Source organism: Cyanistes caeruleus, chromosome 1, assembly GCF_971803275.1.
Source record: "Cyanistes caeruleus chromosome 1, bCyaCae1.hap1.1, whole genome shotgun sequence".
NCBI classification, from domain to species: Eukaryota; Metazoa; Chordata; class Aves; order Passeriformes; family Paridae; genus Cyanistes; species Cyanistes caeruleus.
This window is the reverse complement of record NC_141701.1, coordinates 129,420,393-129,437,833: the sequence shown is the minus strand read 5'-3', so window position 1 is coordinate 129,437,833 and position 17,441 is coordinate 129,420,393. Positions and strand designations below refer to the sequence as shown.

The following is a 17,441-nucleotide window of genomic DNA, read 5'->3' as shown; positions in this document are numbered from 1 at the left end:
CCTTCCTCCTTCCCTCCCTGCCTCCCCTCTTGCCTCATTGAGCTCTTAGCCATATTATTATTCCTTACTGCTCCCAGAATCTAATTCTTGTCCCATGTTTAGCTTCCACTTCCAGGCTGTCTGCAAGCACAACAGATTTTTCTCATAGCAGTGTTTCTCCCTTGTCATTTCAAGAGTCCAGCTTTCCACAGCTGGGAGCTGCCATCATGAGGACACTGCAGGATCCTTAACTGTTGAGATAACCTTGGCCAGAGACAGAAGTTCCTGAAGAGATACATCAATTTTTTCAAGAATTGCACTACCTAGCTCATATGAACAAAAGTTACCTAGATTCCAACAAGCACAACAAGAAGCATATTGATGCAAGGTCATTCCCTATATTCCACATCAAGACTGAACTTCAGGACTGGAGTTTCTAATTATCTCTAACAATGATGGAAATAGCTGTACCAGCCCAATTCTTTTGCTTCTGTTCAGCCTTGTCATTTGCAAGAGGCAGTAACTGGAGAATTCCAAGTGTCAAGTTTTCAGCATTCAGTAGAAGGCCAGCAGATGTAATTTGCCATTACAGCCTATTTCCCGCTTCATCCTGGGTCCGCACAATACCGCAAGAAATGGTTGATCCATTTTTGTACTCTCACAAGGCCAATCCTGTAAGAATGGCTGCATCAGTGGCACTGCAGTGGCCAGTAATGAGGATTTAATCATAGGGTCTAACAACAGGTCAAACAGATATGTCCCTGACCCAGTTTCCTAATCTTGAGCTATTCTCAGCTCTGACACCTCTTGAGCCAAAGGCAGTGTCTTTGTGCTGTTGTTTCACAGATTAACACAAATTGTCTTATCTATTTTTGACTTTTTTTTACCAATTCCATTAAATGGAAACCTCATTTTTTCTTGGCAAGTTGCATGCACAGTGGGAACTATCAGTCATGTGAAGTGGGGGGAACAACGAATAGAAACTCACAAGAAGCAAGTCTTTGCCTACTTCATCAATATCTGGTACAAATTTTTCAATAGGTTGTGCGGGTCTGGAAGTAAAAGCATTTCTTGGAAGGGCAACATCATTAGGCCAGTCCTCTTCCTCTGGGAGTCCAATTACACTGTGAAATAAAAACATAATGTTAGGTCTGAACATTTATGCAGTTTTCCCTTCTTATTAATTACAATGAGTGGCATTTTGTAAGTATTTTTGATTAGATGAGCTTAAATGTTTAATTGTACAGTAGTGCAATAATCTCTGTGAATAGAACCTGATAAATGTAGGTCCTCAATTTGCTTGGTAGAAATAATTTTGTGGGTAGCACAATTTTCCGGCCTAAGTCTCAATCTTCTGAGTCTTTTTAATTGAAAAAAGGCTGAGTGCTTTAGAAAAAAGTTGCTTAGCTCTTGACTGGATGGTGCAACATATGTCACTCCAGGATGATTAAAAGCAGTAAGTTTCAAAGGGGAATTGCATGCAAGGATCTTTTTTCACAAGAATAGGGACTGAGAGAAGAGCGTGGGTCAAGATGAGGGTAAGGCAATAAAAGGGATGTTTCATAATGCTTCAAAGCTATGTGCAGTAATTGTTGCCCAAATTTAAACAATTTATTTGCTTCACAATACAGGTTTTAAAGTCTCAATTTAGAAGTGGAAAGGCACTTGAGTGTCTTTGTGGTTTTGTTTTCAATTGTATTTTAGTTTTTCTTTACTCTTTAATAGAATATTTTAGTTTCTTTAAATACTGTATTTCTTGATTCTCTAAATGATAGAAGAGATTTGTACTTATTAAATAATCATGCTGAGGTCTAAAACTCTAATTAATTAATTAGTAGGTAAACCACCAATGATGAAATATGTCATACATTTCACATTTTAGTCTAATGCTAGTATTTGTGGGGTTGAAAACCAGTTTCGGATGGAAATTCTAGAAAAGATCATACATTACTTGCTTGGTTTCAGGGAAAATAAATTTTTATAACCTGTAAAATCGAGATTTTCAATGGAAACGCTGACAGGGTAAGACAAGAAAGGACAGAAAAACAATGTCACTGAATATTGGGCCTGCACAAAGGCCAGTGCCACTAGGGAGCAGCATTGACCTTTTTTCTCACTGAGTTTGTGGCAAGGCTGGGTGAGGCCCTGGCCAACCCCACCGAGGTACATCACAGGTTACCCCAGCGAACGCAATGGAATTATCCCACCTCTACCTACATGGCTTTTAGATTGTAATTTGGCTCACCTAAAATACCACTGAAAATGAGTATGTCCTCAAAATAGCAGCATGGCTGGAAGGGCAAAGCAATTACAACCTCAGGACAATTAAATCCTACTACATCTGGACACATCACAGCTCTTGGGAAACGCTAAGTTAAATCTGTATGAAAAACCACACTTGCCATTTATCAGGTGCAGCGTGGGTATGGGGCAGCCCCCTTGGCTTTTTGATTAGATATTTCAGGATCTGGCCCCATATTAAATATAATACAAACAGCATCAGAGATGGGAGAGTTAAGTATTTGAAATAATAATGACATTTAACCTGTCATTCAAATGGGTTTGGTTAGTCCCACTGTTTTTAATGATTGCATGGCAGAACATGAGCAGGCCAGAATAAGCACAGGCACAGGCAAAGAATCCAGGAGGCAGCTTGCCAGAGAGGGGTGGGCTGGACAAGACAGAGTGGAAAGGAGAGACATTTTTGGTTACACACACGTAGTAAGCACTCAAAACCCCTTAATAATGAATGTGTGAGTAGCTGCTCCCACTCTAACAGTCTGGTAGTATCACTAGTATGTGGTAGTATGGTAGTATCACCATTTGAGTGACTAAGTTTGAGAATAGCTTGGATAAATTTCACCTCCTGCCAAAGGAGGTTCAGGCCTGGTCTTGAGAAATGCTGAGTACTTTCCACTCCCATTGATCACAATGGGAGACAAGTCTGTTCAAACCATTGCAGTTTAGCCTGAAATCTATGGGGATATGCCACATGATGCTAGTGTCCCAGAAAAGCAGGAAAATGTTCTGAGCCATGTATGAGGGATTTACCTTCATACATAGTGGAATTTTACTGACACAAATCATACTGCACATGCAAAGCAAAGGCAGACCACAGCCCCATTATCTGAAAGGATGCATCAGTCCAGATTGCACGAAAATCCTGACACTTCCTTCTGTCCAAACTGATCTCCAGAATGAGTCACTACTGTAGAAAGAAACAGCCCTCCTACAAGAAGAGCTAGGCCTAACTGTAGGGGGTTTTCCAGCTGTGAAAACACAAAATAAACACTATTTGGCATAACCCCTCAGAACCCAAGACAGAAACTTTTCAACCACTTAGGAAGAACTGTACAAAAGAAGCAAACCCAAACTTTCTCTTTAAGTAGATGTGCAATAAGGAATTTCTTCTAAATTTAGCATGGCATTTTCTTTTCTTAGTGAATTCTTTTCTGCACAGGTAATCTCAGCCCCTAGGGATGGAAAGATCCCCGTTGGAGTCTGTCACTAGCAGCTATGCATTTAATCCCAGCCCAGTTCATTTTCATTTTCCTCTTAAATGTCATAAATGAAAGACATCACAGTTATGTCTTTCTTAATTGTAAAATATGCTGTATGTATCAAAGCTGACTTCATTTAATAAAGCAGGATATTGCAGGACTGAAGTAGTACTTTTGGCAGAAGAAGAAAAAGTAAACTTTAAGGACTGACTTTTCTGGATTGGGCAGGAAGAGCTATTTAGCGCATGACAAATTAACCACACAAGTGAGTCACATACTCATGGTATGGTATGCAGGAAAGGGAAGTCAACTGTGTGAAATCAAGACCTGCAATTTAGAAACCCCACATTAAATAATGAAAATGTTTAGAAACAGATCTGTTATTATTTGAGAACTGGAAAAATGGTTAAACAGAGAAATTAATTAATTTGTTCAGTTTTAGCTTGTCTTAGAAATTGTACAATCTTCTCTTTGGAATAACTTCAAGAAAATAACATTTTGGAATAATACTTCTCATTCTCTCTCCGTGCTATCTACTTCTTATTTCACTTGGATCCCTGGATCCCTGCAGCCTCTCCATACAGAAAGGGAAGACAGAGGTGCAGAGACAAACAGACATTCTTTCTCTGGATTTGTACCAGCTCTGTGTGGCTTTGATTTCCTAACTACATGGAATGTACATCAGATCTTAAATTTACATGCCTCTTAAAAATGCAAAAATGTTCATAACTCTGTAGAGCTTTAACAAGAAAAAGTAATATAATCCTACTTAATTATCATACTGGTAATATCAGTAACTTATTTTTGGATGAGAAATATTCCACCTCAGAGAGTTTAGAGTCTACCTGTCTCCTTAATAACGTATTTGATGTATCTGAAAAACACAAACACCTAGAACTGTACAACCGTTTTAAAATAGTCAATTCATCCCTGAGAAAGCATATGTTAAAATTAGCTCTCACCTTCCAGACCAAAATAAAGACTGTTAATAGGCTACACAATGTATTTTAAAAGCTAACATATTTTTGGATGCTTCGAAGTCTTCTCTGCAAAGATGCTGTTGGTAATAACCTTAGAGATTTCAGCTTTTAATGTATTCTAATGTTTTCTGCAATGCACAAAGAAATAAAACCAAAAAAATAAAACCTCTGTGTTTGTTTACATGAAGAGAATCTATTGGACTTAACTGTTTATGAGTACACATGAATGCTACATGCATAGTATGTTTAAGAGACTTAAAAAGCCCAAACCCACAAGTCTCATAACTTCCTGATGATGTCTATCAGTTTTGCAGAACTTTATTCCATGTTGCTTCCTCCTCCCACTCTGACACAGAATACACGGAAATATCATGTTGCAAATGGTAGTAATAGGAAATATGTTCTAGGAATACTTTGTTCTAGTCACATTATTGCACAAAAACATGGCAAAGAATCTCACAAGGTTCCAATGTTAAACAGATACTGACATAAGGCAACTGGTTATTACTCACTCAAAGATTTTTCCTAGTTGATCAACATCTGAATTTCCACGGAAGAGTGGTCTGAAAAAATAAATAAAAATATTTTTAGGATGTGACTTGCTTTAATTAATGTAAATTTACATATGTCATTGACAGTCGCCAATGTATGGTGAAAACGTGGGGGGTTTCTGAGACTTCATATCTTCTGCTTCCATGCTTTATCCAGTCTGTGAATGAACCTTTCAAGTTTCTACTAAAACTGGTAACAAAAGGGGACAGATGACACATACTTTTGAATACACTACTTTCAAAAATTTAATTCTGCCCTTTTGCACGAATGAAAAAATTTTACCTCAATTTACATTTTCCTATGAATTATATCATTAACAAAACAGTTTTTCACTAAAAGAACACTAAAATAGCTGCTGAGACAAAAATAAAGTGAATGTCATGCAATTCGCTAAAATGTAATAAAATTAGAGATTATTATGAATATAAATTGAAAATTAAATTTCTTGCATTCTGTATATTGGAAATGTGCTCCAAGGTTTAAGGGGTCAAATAAATGACAATGGATTCATGAAGGTCTGTAAACAATGGGGTGTGAAACGGTACAGAATTTACCTTGAAGTAGAGGAATACTTCTGCTGCATAAATAAAGATACATTCAGGAAAGAAACAAATTGTTAGGCTGAATGTCCAAAGGCTTAAAAATAAAACAAACAGTGACTAAAAATACTTTCATACACCTTTTCAAAGTGCAATTTAAAATATTTTCACTCATCATGTGTAAGATGCTATCACCACTGTGTGCTACCCCACAGTACCAATGTAAAATATGAAATTCTGATTTGTATGGCAGTATGGCTGTATTTACAGCTTTGTGTTGAACTCAGTAAGGTGTGAACAACAGTGCAATTTTATGTTGAAACTCCCAAGATATTCCAACATTTTACTGACAGATGAGTAAGGACCCAGCCAAGAATGAGGAATCTGTGAAGATCAGGCCACAGATGTCATGTACCATTTTGGTTCAACAAATGGTAGATTACTCCAAGAAACACAACTCACACACAACTGCAAACTGAGATAGTAACTTGGGTTGACTGATAGCCAGGCTGCCCTCTCGTCTGGATCTCGCCTCTCAAAGTACAGAGTATGTTGTAAACTCATGGTTACAGTTTCTGTAACTGTTCAACTGAGACACAGTGACTTGACAAACAATGCATAATCCCATGCTTTCATCAGCAGCCTTTGGTTATGGAGAAACACTCATTCTCCTGCCTCTCTCCACATAGTTCTTTTCTGTCTGATACAAGTCCTTGACACCAGTGATAGCCGAAGGCATCATTTCACTGCTGCTCTTCATAGGAAAAGATCTCTCCTATCTAGCCTGGAGAACAAAGAGTAGTCAGATATGTTCCTTCCCCTCTCACTGCCCATATGCAGGAGCAGGTGTAGGATCTGGACCTCCTTTTGCTAACCGTGAGTTAATACTGAAAAATGGCACTTCCCATTTTGACACTCTCACAAAGGCAGCAGAGCTCCATGTCACTGCATGTCTTGTGGGTCCATTCCAAATGCAGTAAATAGACACAGAGCACTGTGGCATTTCTTAGCTAGACATAACAATCTCTGCAGAAATCTGGGCCACCAAGAAAAAGCAGTGAACTGGCAGACACGCTGTTCTTTGATGAACTAAACATGCATTTTGCCTCCTTCTTGTGTGCTGCCATTCAGGACATGTCATACCAATGTATACTCCAAACTGCTTTGTGTAGGGATATTGAGAGAACAATTTAGTAACATCTGACTTGAAACCATCTGACATGAGATTTGATCTGATGGGGTAAAATGTGGTAGCCTGTTACTTGTCCATAAAGGGCTTTATTTATTTTGATTATGAATAAATCATAAATAATGGGATGTTTTGCTTCTCAGATACACATGATATTTACTAACTGTAGCCACTTTGACAAGATCATTGCAATTCATACTTTGGGATTTCTGGGTTTTTTTAAGCTTTAAGGTATATAGAAATACTGGCTTCTACAAAAACCCAACGCTCAACCCGCTCAGACAGAAGCATCTTCTTCTGCCCTAAGTTTTGAGCCTGATTTTCAGAACATTCAATAGTTACAATCCTAGCATTGCTTGTGGCAGCAGGCACACTCTATAACTTCCAAAGTCAAGCCATACTACAACCTAAGACATTTTTTAAGTACTGGTTGAAATTATTAATATCCAGTTACTTTGAATATTTAATCTTGGTTCCACCATTAGATTATTGGGGCCCTTTAAACTAACAAAATCTACACATTCAAATAATCGTATCTATGCAAATGGAAAGCTGATTTAATGTTTTAAAATGTATGCTGAACCTTGCATTAATGTGAAAGCCTGGCAAAGGCAGCCTTGTTCGCAAATCACCTTAGGCAGTGTCATGCCAAAACAAGTACAATTCTTGGGATTTTTAAGGAAGGATTTTCCCATCATTGCTGCTGTCTCAAATTCACTAAGGGCTGAAGCAAGAATTTAAATTCTTTTGAAAGTATAATTATACAACACAAGGTGACCTTCCAACATACTTCGGTATTTCATCATAATGAAGTGTTATTAATGCATCTTCCAGCCTCCTATCCATCCTACCATCATGACTACAACAGGATGCCAACTCCAGGTTAGGCATCACTAATGAAATTTGCCTCATGAAATCTGGCTCAAGGTTCAATTGGAATATTGGACAGATGATTGGGGAAATAGATTCACCTAATCAGCAGCTGTATCAGTCTATCTCATTTCACATTTTGGCACTAGTTATTCTTTTGTAATGACTTGACAGTTTTGCAAGTCCCATACACATAAAAGCTTTCACATGAAGACAATTTTTAAAGATTCTTAAAGATGGACATCAGCTCTTCACCTTTGTTCTTGGTATCTTTCACTTGATTCATACACCCACTCACTCCCTGAGGTTTATTTATGCAAGCTTGATCCAGAAGTCCTTTCTTGAGCGTATGTTCTCCTCTCTGTGATCATAATCTGTGTAAGCCTGGTTAAACTCTGGAGCCTGATTTTATAGAATTCCTTCTTTTTTTCTTCAGGAAAGGCATGGATCTGGGTTTGTGTCCTCTGGCTTCAAAAAACACCTAAAATCTCTGAGTACATGTATCTCAGGACAGAGGGACATTCCCATGGATGTATCCCATGGGGATATACTATGTTCTTTGTGTGGTTCCTCAATCCTCTCAAACATCCCTGACTTTTCTTGCTGCAAAATCCATGCTCTGAAGGCTCCAACACCATTGTTGTGACAGAACACACACCAAGTAGGGAAGAAGATGGGACAAAAAGATTTGGAGTGCACCTATGACATTTAATTTCCCTGTTGACTCAAGAAGTCTCAAATGCTTCCCATGTGGCTTCTTTGATTTTTCAGGGCAACAGAATGAGGAAAATGTTAAAGGGAATACACGACTGTCCATCTTATTTGGCTACTTCTCTTCCTGGCCTTGGAGCTAGGCCATTTTCTACAGCCTCTGGAATGATGCCCACTGTATGGAGGAAAAGCCTTTTTGTGTCTGCTGTAGGACCAGAATGCCCTTAACCTACAGATACGAAGATATGACAAAGGCATTGTATTACTTACCCTGTCCTGCTAAAATAAATCCCTCCTGAGCCAATAAGCAAGTACCTTAGTTCCTGAGATACAAAATTTGCAGCTGCATAATTAAATGGGTATTAGCTATGAGTCTGCATTGTGAAAGCAGAAGAACAGGAACATCCTCTGAACATATACAATTTTTTACTGTGGGGGTGGCTAAACAATGTCTCAAAGAGGTTGTGGACCCTCCCACCCTGGAGATATTCAGAAGCCATTTGGAGATGGTCCTGGGCAACCTGCTCTAGGTGATCCTGCCTGGGTTTGGACCAGATGATACCCAGAGGTCCTTCCAATCTCAGGAATTCTGTGATTCTGTGATAGTACAGAAATAAAAATACAGATCACAACATAAGGTTGCAATAGAAAACCTACAAATCCTGAAATGTTACCATCTGCTTATAGTTTAAAAGGGCTTGCAACCTTAGTTTTCTGGACAAAAGGTTCTCATGCTTATATATAGCTGAACAAACTAGATTTAACCATTTACCAACTTTAGGCTCTTTTTCTCTTGTCCATGCCTTAACTTATGCTTTTGCTCATGCTCATGCTGAGTTTCACCTTCACTGAATATTCTTCCTATCTGACCTGGACATTAGTATCTGAAAAGTTGAGTACTTTATTTTACAGACATTGTGTTTCATGTCTGTACTACTCGGTAAAAACTGAGATATAAACATTTCCTAAGCAAGTCTCCACGAAAGAATTTTCCCTGGTGCAACGCTACAGACATGCCAAAGCAATTTTTAAAGTATTGTATACAATGACAATGCAATGACACGCAAGAGATAAATGAGTTTTAACTGTAAACTGGCCACATTACTTCTAGATTTTATCTTCAGTCTTTGGACTACGAAACAAAGCGAATCTAAAGCTTTTCATAAGGAAAGTTAGAATTTTCATAAAGACTGCAATTAAAGATATTGATAAGCATTGTTCTAGTCAAACATAGTTTGCACAAGGAGAAAACCTAATAAAGCCACATGCATTGCAGCATAGGAAAAGATTTCTGCAGGTTTCTTGACAGTAGCTGACATTTTTAACTAATTAGTGACATTCTGATTGGAAACTATCTTTCCGTTTCTGACATTGGTCACAGAAAGGTTACTGTGAAGAAAGACTCTATTGAAGAGTGAAAAAAAAGGTAAGAAATTCACTTTCTTACCAAAACATATTACTGAGCTCTCATGACAGTTCTGGAATTGCCAATACAAGTGATTCCAAAGGCAGACAAGCCTAGAATCTTTCCAGATATGTAAGAAGTAACAAATAAAATCACTACCAAGATCCTTTCTGCTAATCCATTTGCTCATCGTGGTGACAACAGCAGTTAGGAATTCCATCCCCTTCCCTGTTATCACAGAAAAATGGTAAGGATAATCTCTTAATTACTAACTTGAATACATACAATATTCTTAGTGAAAAGCCTGTATACTGGTGATCCATGTGTACTCAGGGAAGTCCTGCAAGAACTCCCTAAAATGAGAAGAACATCATGGGTGGGAAAGGTACAACTTGAGTTCTGGGCAAGTGGGGCTTGGACACTCTGGTTAAGAAGATGCCGAAAAGGTGTTTTGGGAAGAAGAGCCGTGAATTCAGAATAGGTAGCTGCAGCTTCAAAGGCAGTACACAAAATGAGGGAGGTGTTGAAAGTCCATGATTATTTGACATAATGAAGAAAAAAATGTACAAGGGCACATAGAGGTGGTACATGAAATTTTAGAATCTGATAGTGTTGTAGCAGTCAAGTCTAGGAGTTTTTTATGTCTGTGTTTACATGAGCAACAAAGTGATGGTGAAGAAACTAAAAAAGCTAAAGCCAAGTAACATTTGCCAAGGAATCCTGCATCATGCCACAGGAAACCTGCCAAATTATATAGTCAGAGATGTATTAAAAGGATGGGCTGGGTTTTTTCTTTTCATATTACAAAATGTGAATAGCTGGTAAATGATTTTGTCAGATTCTTAGTTATTTGTTATGAAGAAAATATTTTCATTTTAAGAATTAAAACCATACATGACCTAAAAGTTAAATTATGAGATGACTAGAAATAACATGATCTGGACTGTCCTGTGGAAACCTTTATTCACAGGATTATTTCTGAGCTGATTCCTAGCCTCTCTTGTTGCTACCACTGTTTCTCTTTGACAAATAGCCTGCACAAGTCTTTACTACAGATATGAAAAGAGAAAGTAAAACAAGAAAAAAATGTATCACCTTTTAAAGATGAAGATCATTGGCCTTTCTGGTATGTAAGATGAATAACGTGCAATATGAAACTTTAATCTGAAAACAGGCCATGCTGACAAGATTTCACACTCTGGACAGTTACCCACTTCCAGTCACAAGTGACTTGCCTCAGCTGTTGTGCAATTCAGAGTTCTCATTTTAAACCTTTAACATTTTCTTGTACTTCTCTCTCTCCTTTCCCTTTAATAATATCTCTGTGTGGGTGGGTGCCAGACGCTGCATAGGAAGAAGTTACTTCATGTAGAGGTTATTATACTTGATCATAAATTGCTCAAAACTTTCACAAAACTTATCTTTTCTCCTCCAATATGTAAGGAGAAAGATGACATAGATAAACATTACGACTGAGGAAATACTCTTCAGCTAAAATCTGACAGAAACCAGAACAGCCATCTTGAGTCTCTCATTTTAGTCTTTAAAAGTTCAATTTCTTTCATTAAAAAATCTATCATTCTTCAAGTATGGTAATATCACAATCATGAATAAGAGGACTAAGATGGGGCCATGTCAGTACTGAACTATTATTAGAACCAGATCTAATGCATCAAAACCTACAATTATTGTTTTCCCTGGAGTTACTCATGTCACCCAGTAGACAGAAGCAGATAAAAAAAGAAGGTAGTTTTTGCAAACTTCCAGTTCTGTAATGTGTTTGAATTTGCTCTCCACTGCTATTCAAAATGAAGCAAATTAATTCTAGAAATAAAGATAATATTCTGACCCCCAAATCCATGTATGGTCTAGTTCATAAGAAACATATGGGATCTCTTTCTTGAAGAAGAAAACAAAGAGCTTTCAGAGCTGGGTGCAGATACAAGCCAGCAAGGAAGGACCCAATTTCAGATGTTCCCTCTGCAAGCAAAACTGAAAGGGAAACATTAGTAAATGGGAAACCAAACAGAGGCACTGTGTACAGCTTTATGACCAAAGCCAGCCTACTGTGTAGGGTGAAGTTTACCCAATATAACTAATGATCTCTGTAAGTAAGAGAAAATATAACTGTCTTCAAAGCTTCCTTAACAACTGGCACAGGAGATCTTTCTCTGGGTGCTTAAAATTTCCTTGACACCTTCTAGATAAGCATAGTCCCAGGTGGCCTTGGAACAGAATGATGTGCCTTATCCCCTACCACTGACATAAAAGGGAGCTTTACCACAGACATCAATGACCCCAGGTTCAAGCCAACTGAGATTTGGTTTCAAACCCTTTTTTAAAGAAAAATAATCATGCTTCAAGGATACATACATTATATATATTTGTATACATATATATACACCCACACATAAAAAGTTCCCAAAAGTAAGGTAAGTGTAGATATGACCTTCGACAAGAATATGCTGTAATATAGGCAGATCTCATCTGTTCCTGGGCAGAACTACTTCAGAATTCATCACTGAACATTATTTTTTGAAATAGAAGAGCCTTGGTAGGTGGAGTGTCCTTCACTTACTCTCTCATCATGCACGTCATAGTTCTCTTATCTGTGGACATTTATTTCCCTGCAAGATTTGTAGGTTTATTTCACTAGGGCTTTAAGGCTTATTATCTCAGCTCAGGAAGCATGATATAATAGTGGCACCTTGAAAACTGTGGCAATGTTTGAAGCAAATTCTATAAATACACACACAACTGACCTTGGAAAAAGGGAAGGGAAAAAAAGTGAGGTCTCTGCTCAGTGTGGAAAAAGAATAATTCCTTTTGTTTGTACTGACAGTTCTACCAGAAGTATGATTGAACTGTCTGTGTATTAAACACCCATCTCATCACTGTGCGCAAATTACACCTACTTGTCCATCAGCAGTTTGAAATTTAATGACATAACTAAACTGCATGCTTCTGCCTTTTGAAAGCAGCCTGAAAGAAATACTGATATGACACATACAATATGATAATGGTCTTCCCACCATCACTTATTTAGTTTGATGCATTCTCTTCTCTCTCATGAACTTATTTCATATCCCTGTTTTAAATGTGCACTCTTTAAAACTCTCACATGGCTTTGCCCTTCTTGTGCAACTCAGCTGTGGGGTTTGAAAGTAACAACTGAGGTGTGGATTAGATAAAGGCTGTCTTATGTGGAAGGGTAGCAGCCAAGAGAGGTCCTCACTGTCCTGTTCATTCAAACAAGCAAGGGTGCAGATCACTGTGCAGACAATGTGTGTGTGAGTTTGTGCAGAAAGCCTCATGCCTGTGAACAAATTTACCCTTGTCTTCCTTGAAGAGATCTATATCCTCCCTCCAGAGCATGTCAGAGCTGTTTTTCACCACTTCTTTAACTCATAAGTTAGTCTTCACTTAAAAATCTAGCAGACAGCACTCCAAAATGACACATTTTAGCCAGAATACGAAGATGCTCTTTAACACTGTATTTTAAAGAAATGGTTTTAGAACATCTGTATCATGGCAAAAGGCGAACCTTCAAGGTAAGCAAGAGGAATTTCAGTCTGCTCTTAGTCTTTATCAATTATGTAGATGAAATGAAACAGGCATAATACATACATGAAGTATCTATTTCTTTATCCTGTATGAAATTTCACTGTGAAAATCTTTTCAAAACACAGTTTTCAGAGATGCAGAGTAATTTTTTTTGTAGTTCCACAATTCTTGCAATGCCAAGATGACTTCAAGAAAGCTCATGTGTTGACATTTACCATATTTAAAAACTGGTGTAAAAAACCTCTTTTAAAATGGGCTATGCTCGAGGGTGCCTCTAATGTTGGACTAGTTTTAATCAAGGGGATGGATATAGAACAGGTTTTAAAGTCTGAGGCCCTCTAATTAAAGTTCAGTAATGTTCCACAAACTGGATATATTTTCCATCAGATTGCTTTCACATTACAGCTTGAGGCTAAAAGGTTTTGTGCCATTAGGTTGATTACTCCTGGAATAAATTCTTTTAAACCTAATGTCTAACCCTGTTATCATGCTTGTATCAGGTGAAAGACTATGCACACATAACAATTGTCCAAAGGAAACTAACTACCTGTGATTCTTCCTTCTCAAAGGGAAAAGAAAGATACAAACATGTATAGTCTGTATACTGGTTCATTTGATCTCCCCAAAGGTACTGAGTAAATTAACATCCAAGTACGTGTTCCCAGCTTTTCTTGGGCTTTACCTCTATCTTAGTAGTGCTAAGCAAGAGCTGCACAGATGTCTGTGAATAAAAGAGCTTATACTCTAAATACTTAATCCAAAATAATGTGAAAGGATAATGTCATAAATGATATTTTATTTTCAGCATTATGAGCAACAGAAAATGGTGCATCTATGTGATTAAATTACTAGTCTAACTTGAAAAAAAAAAAACCAACACAAACAGACTCTAGAACTAGGAAGGGTAAGGCAAAAAAGCAAGTACCTGACTATAAGAGCATGAGAAAAATTCTGTAAGTCAATCTTTTCTGTCAGATGCAATGGTACAGTGACTGACAATGAGGTAATGGCACTCCGTGAGACTTCAGAAAAGGGAGCTTCAAGAGATGTCAAATTCCCATGTTTGAAGGGAAACACAGAATTATGAGATACTCTCACAATGTAGAACATAAAATTCTCAGTGCAGAATGAAATCTTAGGAAAAGTTCTTTGATTCTTTTCCCTTCTGGAAACATATTAAATGCTGAGAGAAAGAATCCTTGCGTTTTCTCTTGATCTGGGCTTCAGCTGCTCCTGTGCGGTGTCAAGTACACGTTTTGATCTGTGATCACTTTATTTGCCCCCATGCTAGGTGTTAATGGCACCTGTTGCTCTAAGCCTCTCTAAATTTTCAGACAAACATGAAACATCAGAACTGTACCCACCCACAACTAATGTCTCATCACCCTCAGCTGTAATAAAACACTCTTGGTCAGAAAAAAATCTCTAAGTGGATTACAGTCCTTCAGACAAGAAAGGCAGGAAAAACATTTCAGTAGTAAATGGCAAACTGTTATGGGAGCAGAGGTTAAATTTCAATTTCAACTTTTTCCCCAGCTGCTGAGTCTGAGTGTCAAAAGACATGAAAGTGGATTAGAAGGATGGTGTGAAGAAAATACTTTAATTTTTAGCAGCTGCACTGGCTTACAGTGAATTAATAAACACCTGCAGAAAAGCTTGAGATAAGCATTTAAGGTAGAAAGTTATGTATAGCAACCATGCAAGGAAAACTGATACAGTTTTCAAAGGCCAGTTAAACTAGATACAACTTTGCCCTAAGCAATACTTTGTCCCACACAATACATTCTACCCAGGCCAGAGAAACTGAGATTTACATTCCCTGGCCCATGACAGCGCATAGTAATCTGAGTTCAACCTATTAGGAGCTCTCTGGTTATTTATCCTGTTCAGCTTCTAGTTACTTCACAAAAAATCTTTTTTCCCACTTGAATCCTGACCAAAAGAAAGAGTAAGTTAATTTTTATATTAAAGAGAAAACTGAAAACCTAACTTCCAGGTGATGACACTGCTTGGATGCCACCCTCCCCTGTGCAACTGCAGCACATTTTGTGAAGCAGATTTGTGTGTTACAAAGGTCCCAAATTTTTTTTGCAACAATTTTTATGCTATTATCTCTGCTTTGCCATTACTGAACCAAAAGGCTTTCGTGTCGTCTGCGACACAGCTCTATTGATTTTTAACATCATTTTAATGGGAAGAGCACACAACTCTGTCTTTAAAAAAATGAACATTCCCTCAGTCTCTGAAATACTGAGCATATGTAGTTCCTTGAATCAACCCATATCTTGAACTCTTCTGTACCCACATCACCACAGTGATCACCACCTTTATGTCCACTACAAGGAGTTCTTCAAGATCCAGATGGAGATGGCTGTCATTTCTGAAAAAAAAACCCAAAACCAACCTAATTTGTTCATAATTAAAGATAAAAACAGAATCCTCTTCTGGAGTAAGTGAGTAATCAAGTAGAAAGCCTCCTCCTGTGGTAAGCCATTTTATGCCTTACTTTTCGTACAGTTGTGGCTGGCATGTTTGCCAAAAACAGAGGGTTCGCTAAAATGTCTAGGCCCTCTTTAAACTCTGCTCGCACTTTCCAGCAGAATGCCCTCAAAACTGAATGGTTAAAATATCTAGGAGATGAGCAACACCTACCTCTCCTTTTGCAATTACTTCACAGGAATGGAAAAATGATTCTTTGGAAGGAGAGAAGCAAGCTTGAGCTGTTTCTGTGCTTGAGTGGGTTGGACACCCACCCAGAACACGGTTCTGTCTCTGTACATGTACTCTTTCATTGCTAATGGTCTGATGAGATCTAGGTTTAACTGAGTATCTTCATTCTTACAGCGGCAGAGTACGATTTATCACTGCCAAACAGGCTTAATTTAACAGCTACAGATAGAAACATTACAGAAAGATCTCCTGCTATGTATACTTCTTTAGATGCTGAAAGCTTGCTCCCAAATTATTTCGATATAAAGAGCACTTAAGAAATTATTAAATTGTATAGAATAGTGTGTATGCTGTACTGACATAATCATAAAACCGGTTTCATGGACATAATCTAATAAAAAAGATCTGATAATTCACTGTAGTTGGTGAAATTCTGGATGATATAGCTCATTGAGTCATGTACCTTTAGGTAACCGATTCAGAGTCAGTGAAAATCAATAGTAACTGAATCTTCACGCCAATTTACTCCAGCTCAGTTGAATAAATGAATGGAAATGAAGTAATCCCTTGGATGAAATTCGTATTTGACAAATGTCTATATTCCAAAAGCACTTACTACTGGCAAACTTAAATATGTTAGGAGAGAAGCTATGAATATGGAGAGTATTTAAGTAAAAGAAGAAATACTTTCTCAGAGTTTGTCTTAAGAGTTGCAGCAGGACAGAATTCATTCAGTGCATCTATAAAAGGAAAGCAGAGCAGATAATGTGTGAGTTTCTGGAAGAAGTCACATGGTTTGACCATGCCAGATGCATGGTTCCTGAAAGACTGCAAAATGAAGCATGCCACGAGCACAAGAGAACAGCCAGGCAGGTCACATGCTGGCACCAAGAGCTTGTCAAACCCTGGCTCTGCCTCTAGCAGTCCACACACCATGGTGGCTGTGTCTCACATGGACTCATTTGCACAGGGTCAGCAGGTCAGGCAAAGCAAGCAAGCAAATGTAATGGCAGTGCCACAGGCCACGTGCAAACAAAAAATTAAAGCAAGGCAGCAACACGTGCTTTCATATCACAAGGCAAACTATGGTTTCAAAGGAAGAGGGGACAGGAATTGCTGTGACTCAGTGTGAGCTGTATCCTGCCAACACCAGGCCCCTGATGGCAAAAGCAGCTCCCTACACGTGGGTAACACATGCTGCTCTGTGGCAGGCGGCACATACATGCAGGAAAGGCTGTGGCCACCTCCCTTCCTTACCAAGTCAGGACTGTAATCTACGTCTACACAGACTGGCAAGTTCTCTGCAGGGGTCTGAACCCTGCAATGTAGGTTCAGGAGTCAGTGGGGAGCTGCCTTTGGGGACTGTGATTCCCTTGGAGAAATTGTTTTCCAGAAATCTAAGTATCAAACTTCTTGCTTTCTCATTGACATTTCGAGGTCTCCTCTCACAGGCAATTATTTACTTGGTACAAAATGGTACAA

The 17,441-nt window shown here is 38.3% G+C and overlaps 1 protein-coding gene across 3 annotated transcripts in view; it reads right to left on the bottom strand.

The window, feature by feature from the left end:
• Positions 1–17,441, bottom strand: part of CDK6 (cyclin dependent kinase 6) — a 128,865-nt gene that overhangs the window by 6,453 nt on the left and 104,971 nt on the right. For all 3 annotated transcript variants that reach the window (XM_086857792.1, XM_086857800.1, XM_086857806.1), the window contains exons 6-7: positions 4,972–5,022; positions 968–1,103 (exon numbers count right to left, since the gene is read on the bottom strand). In XM_086857792.1, the coding sequence (XP_086713918.1) occupies positions 968–1,103; positions 4,972–5,022 (187 nt within the window). The remainder of the gene's footprint in view (positions 1–967; positions 1,104–4,971; positions 5,023–17,441) is intronic.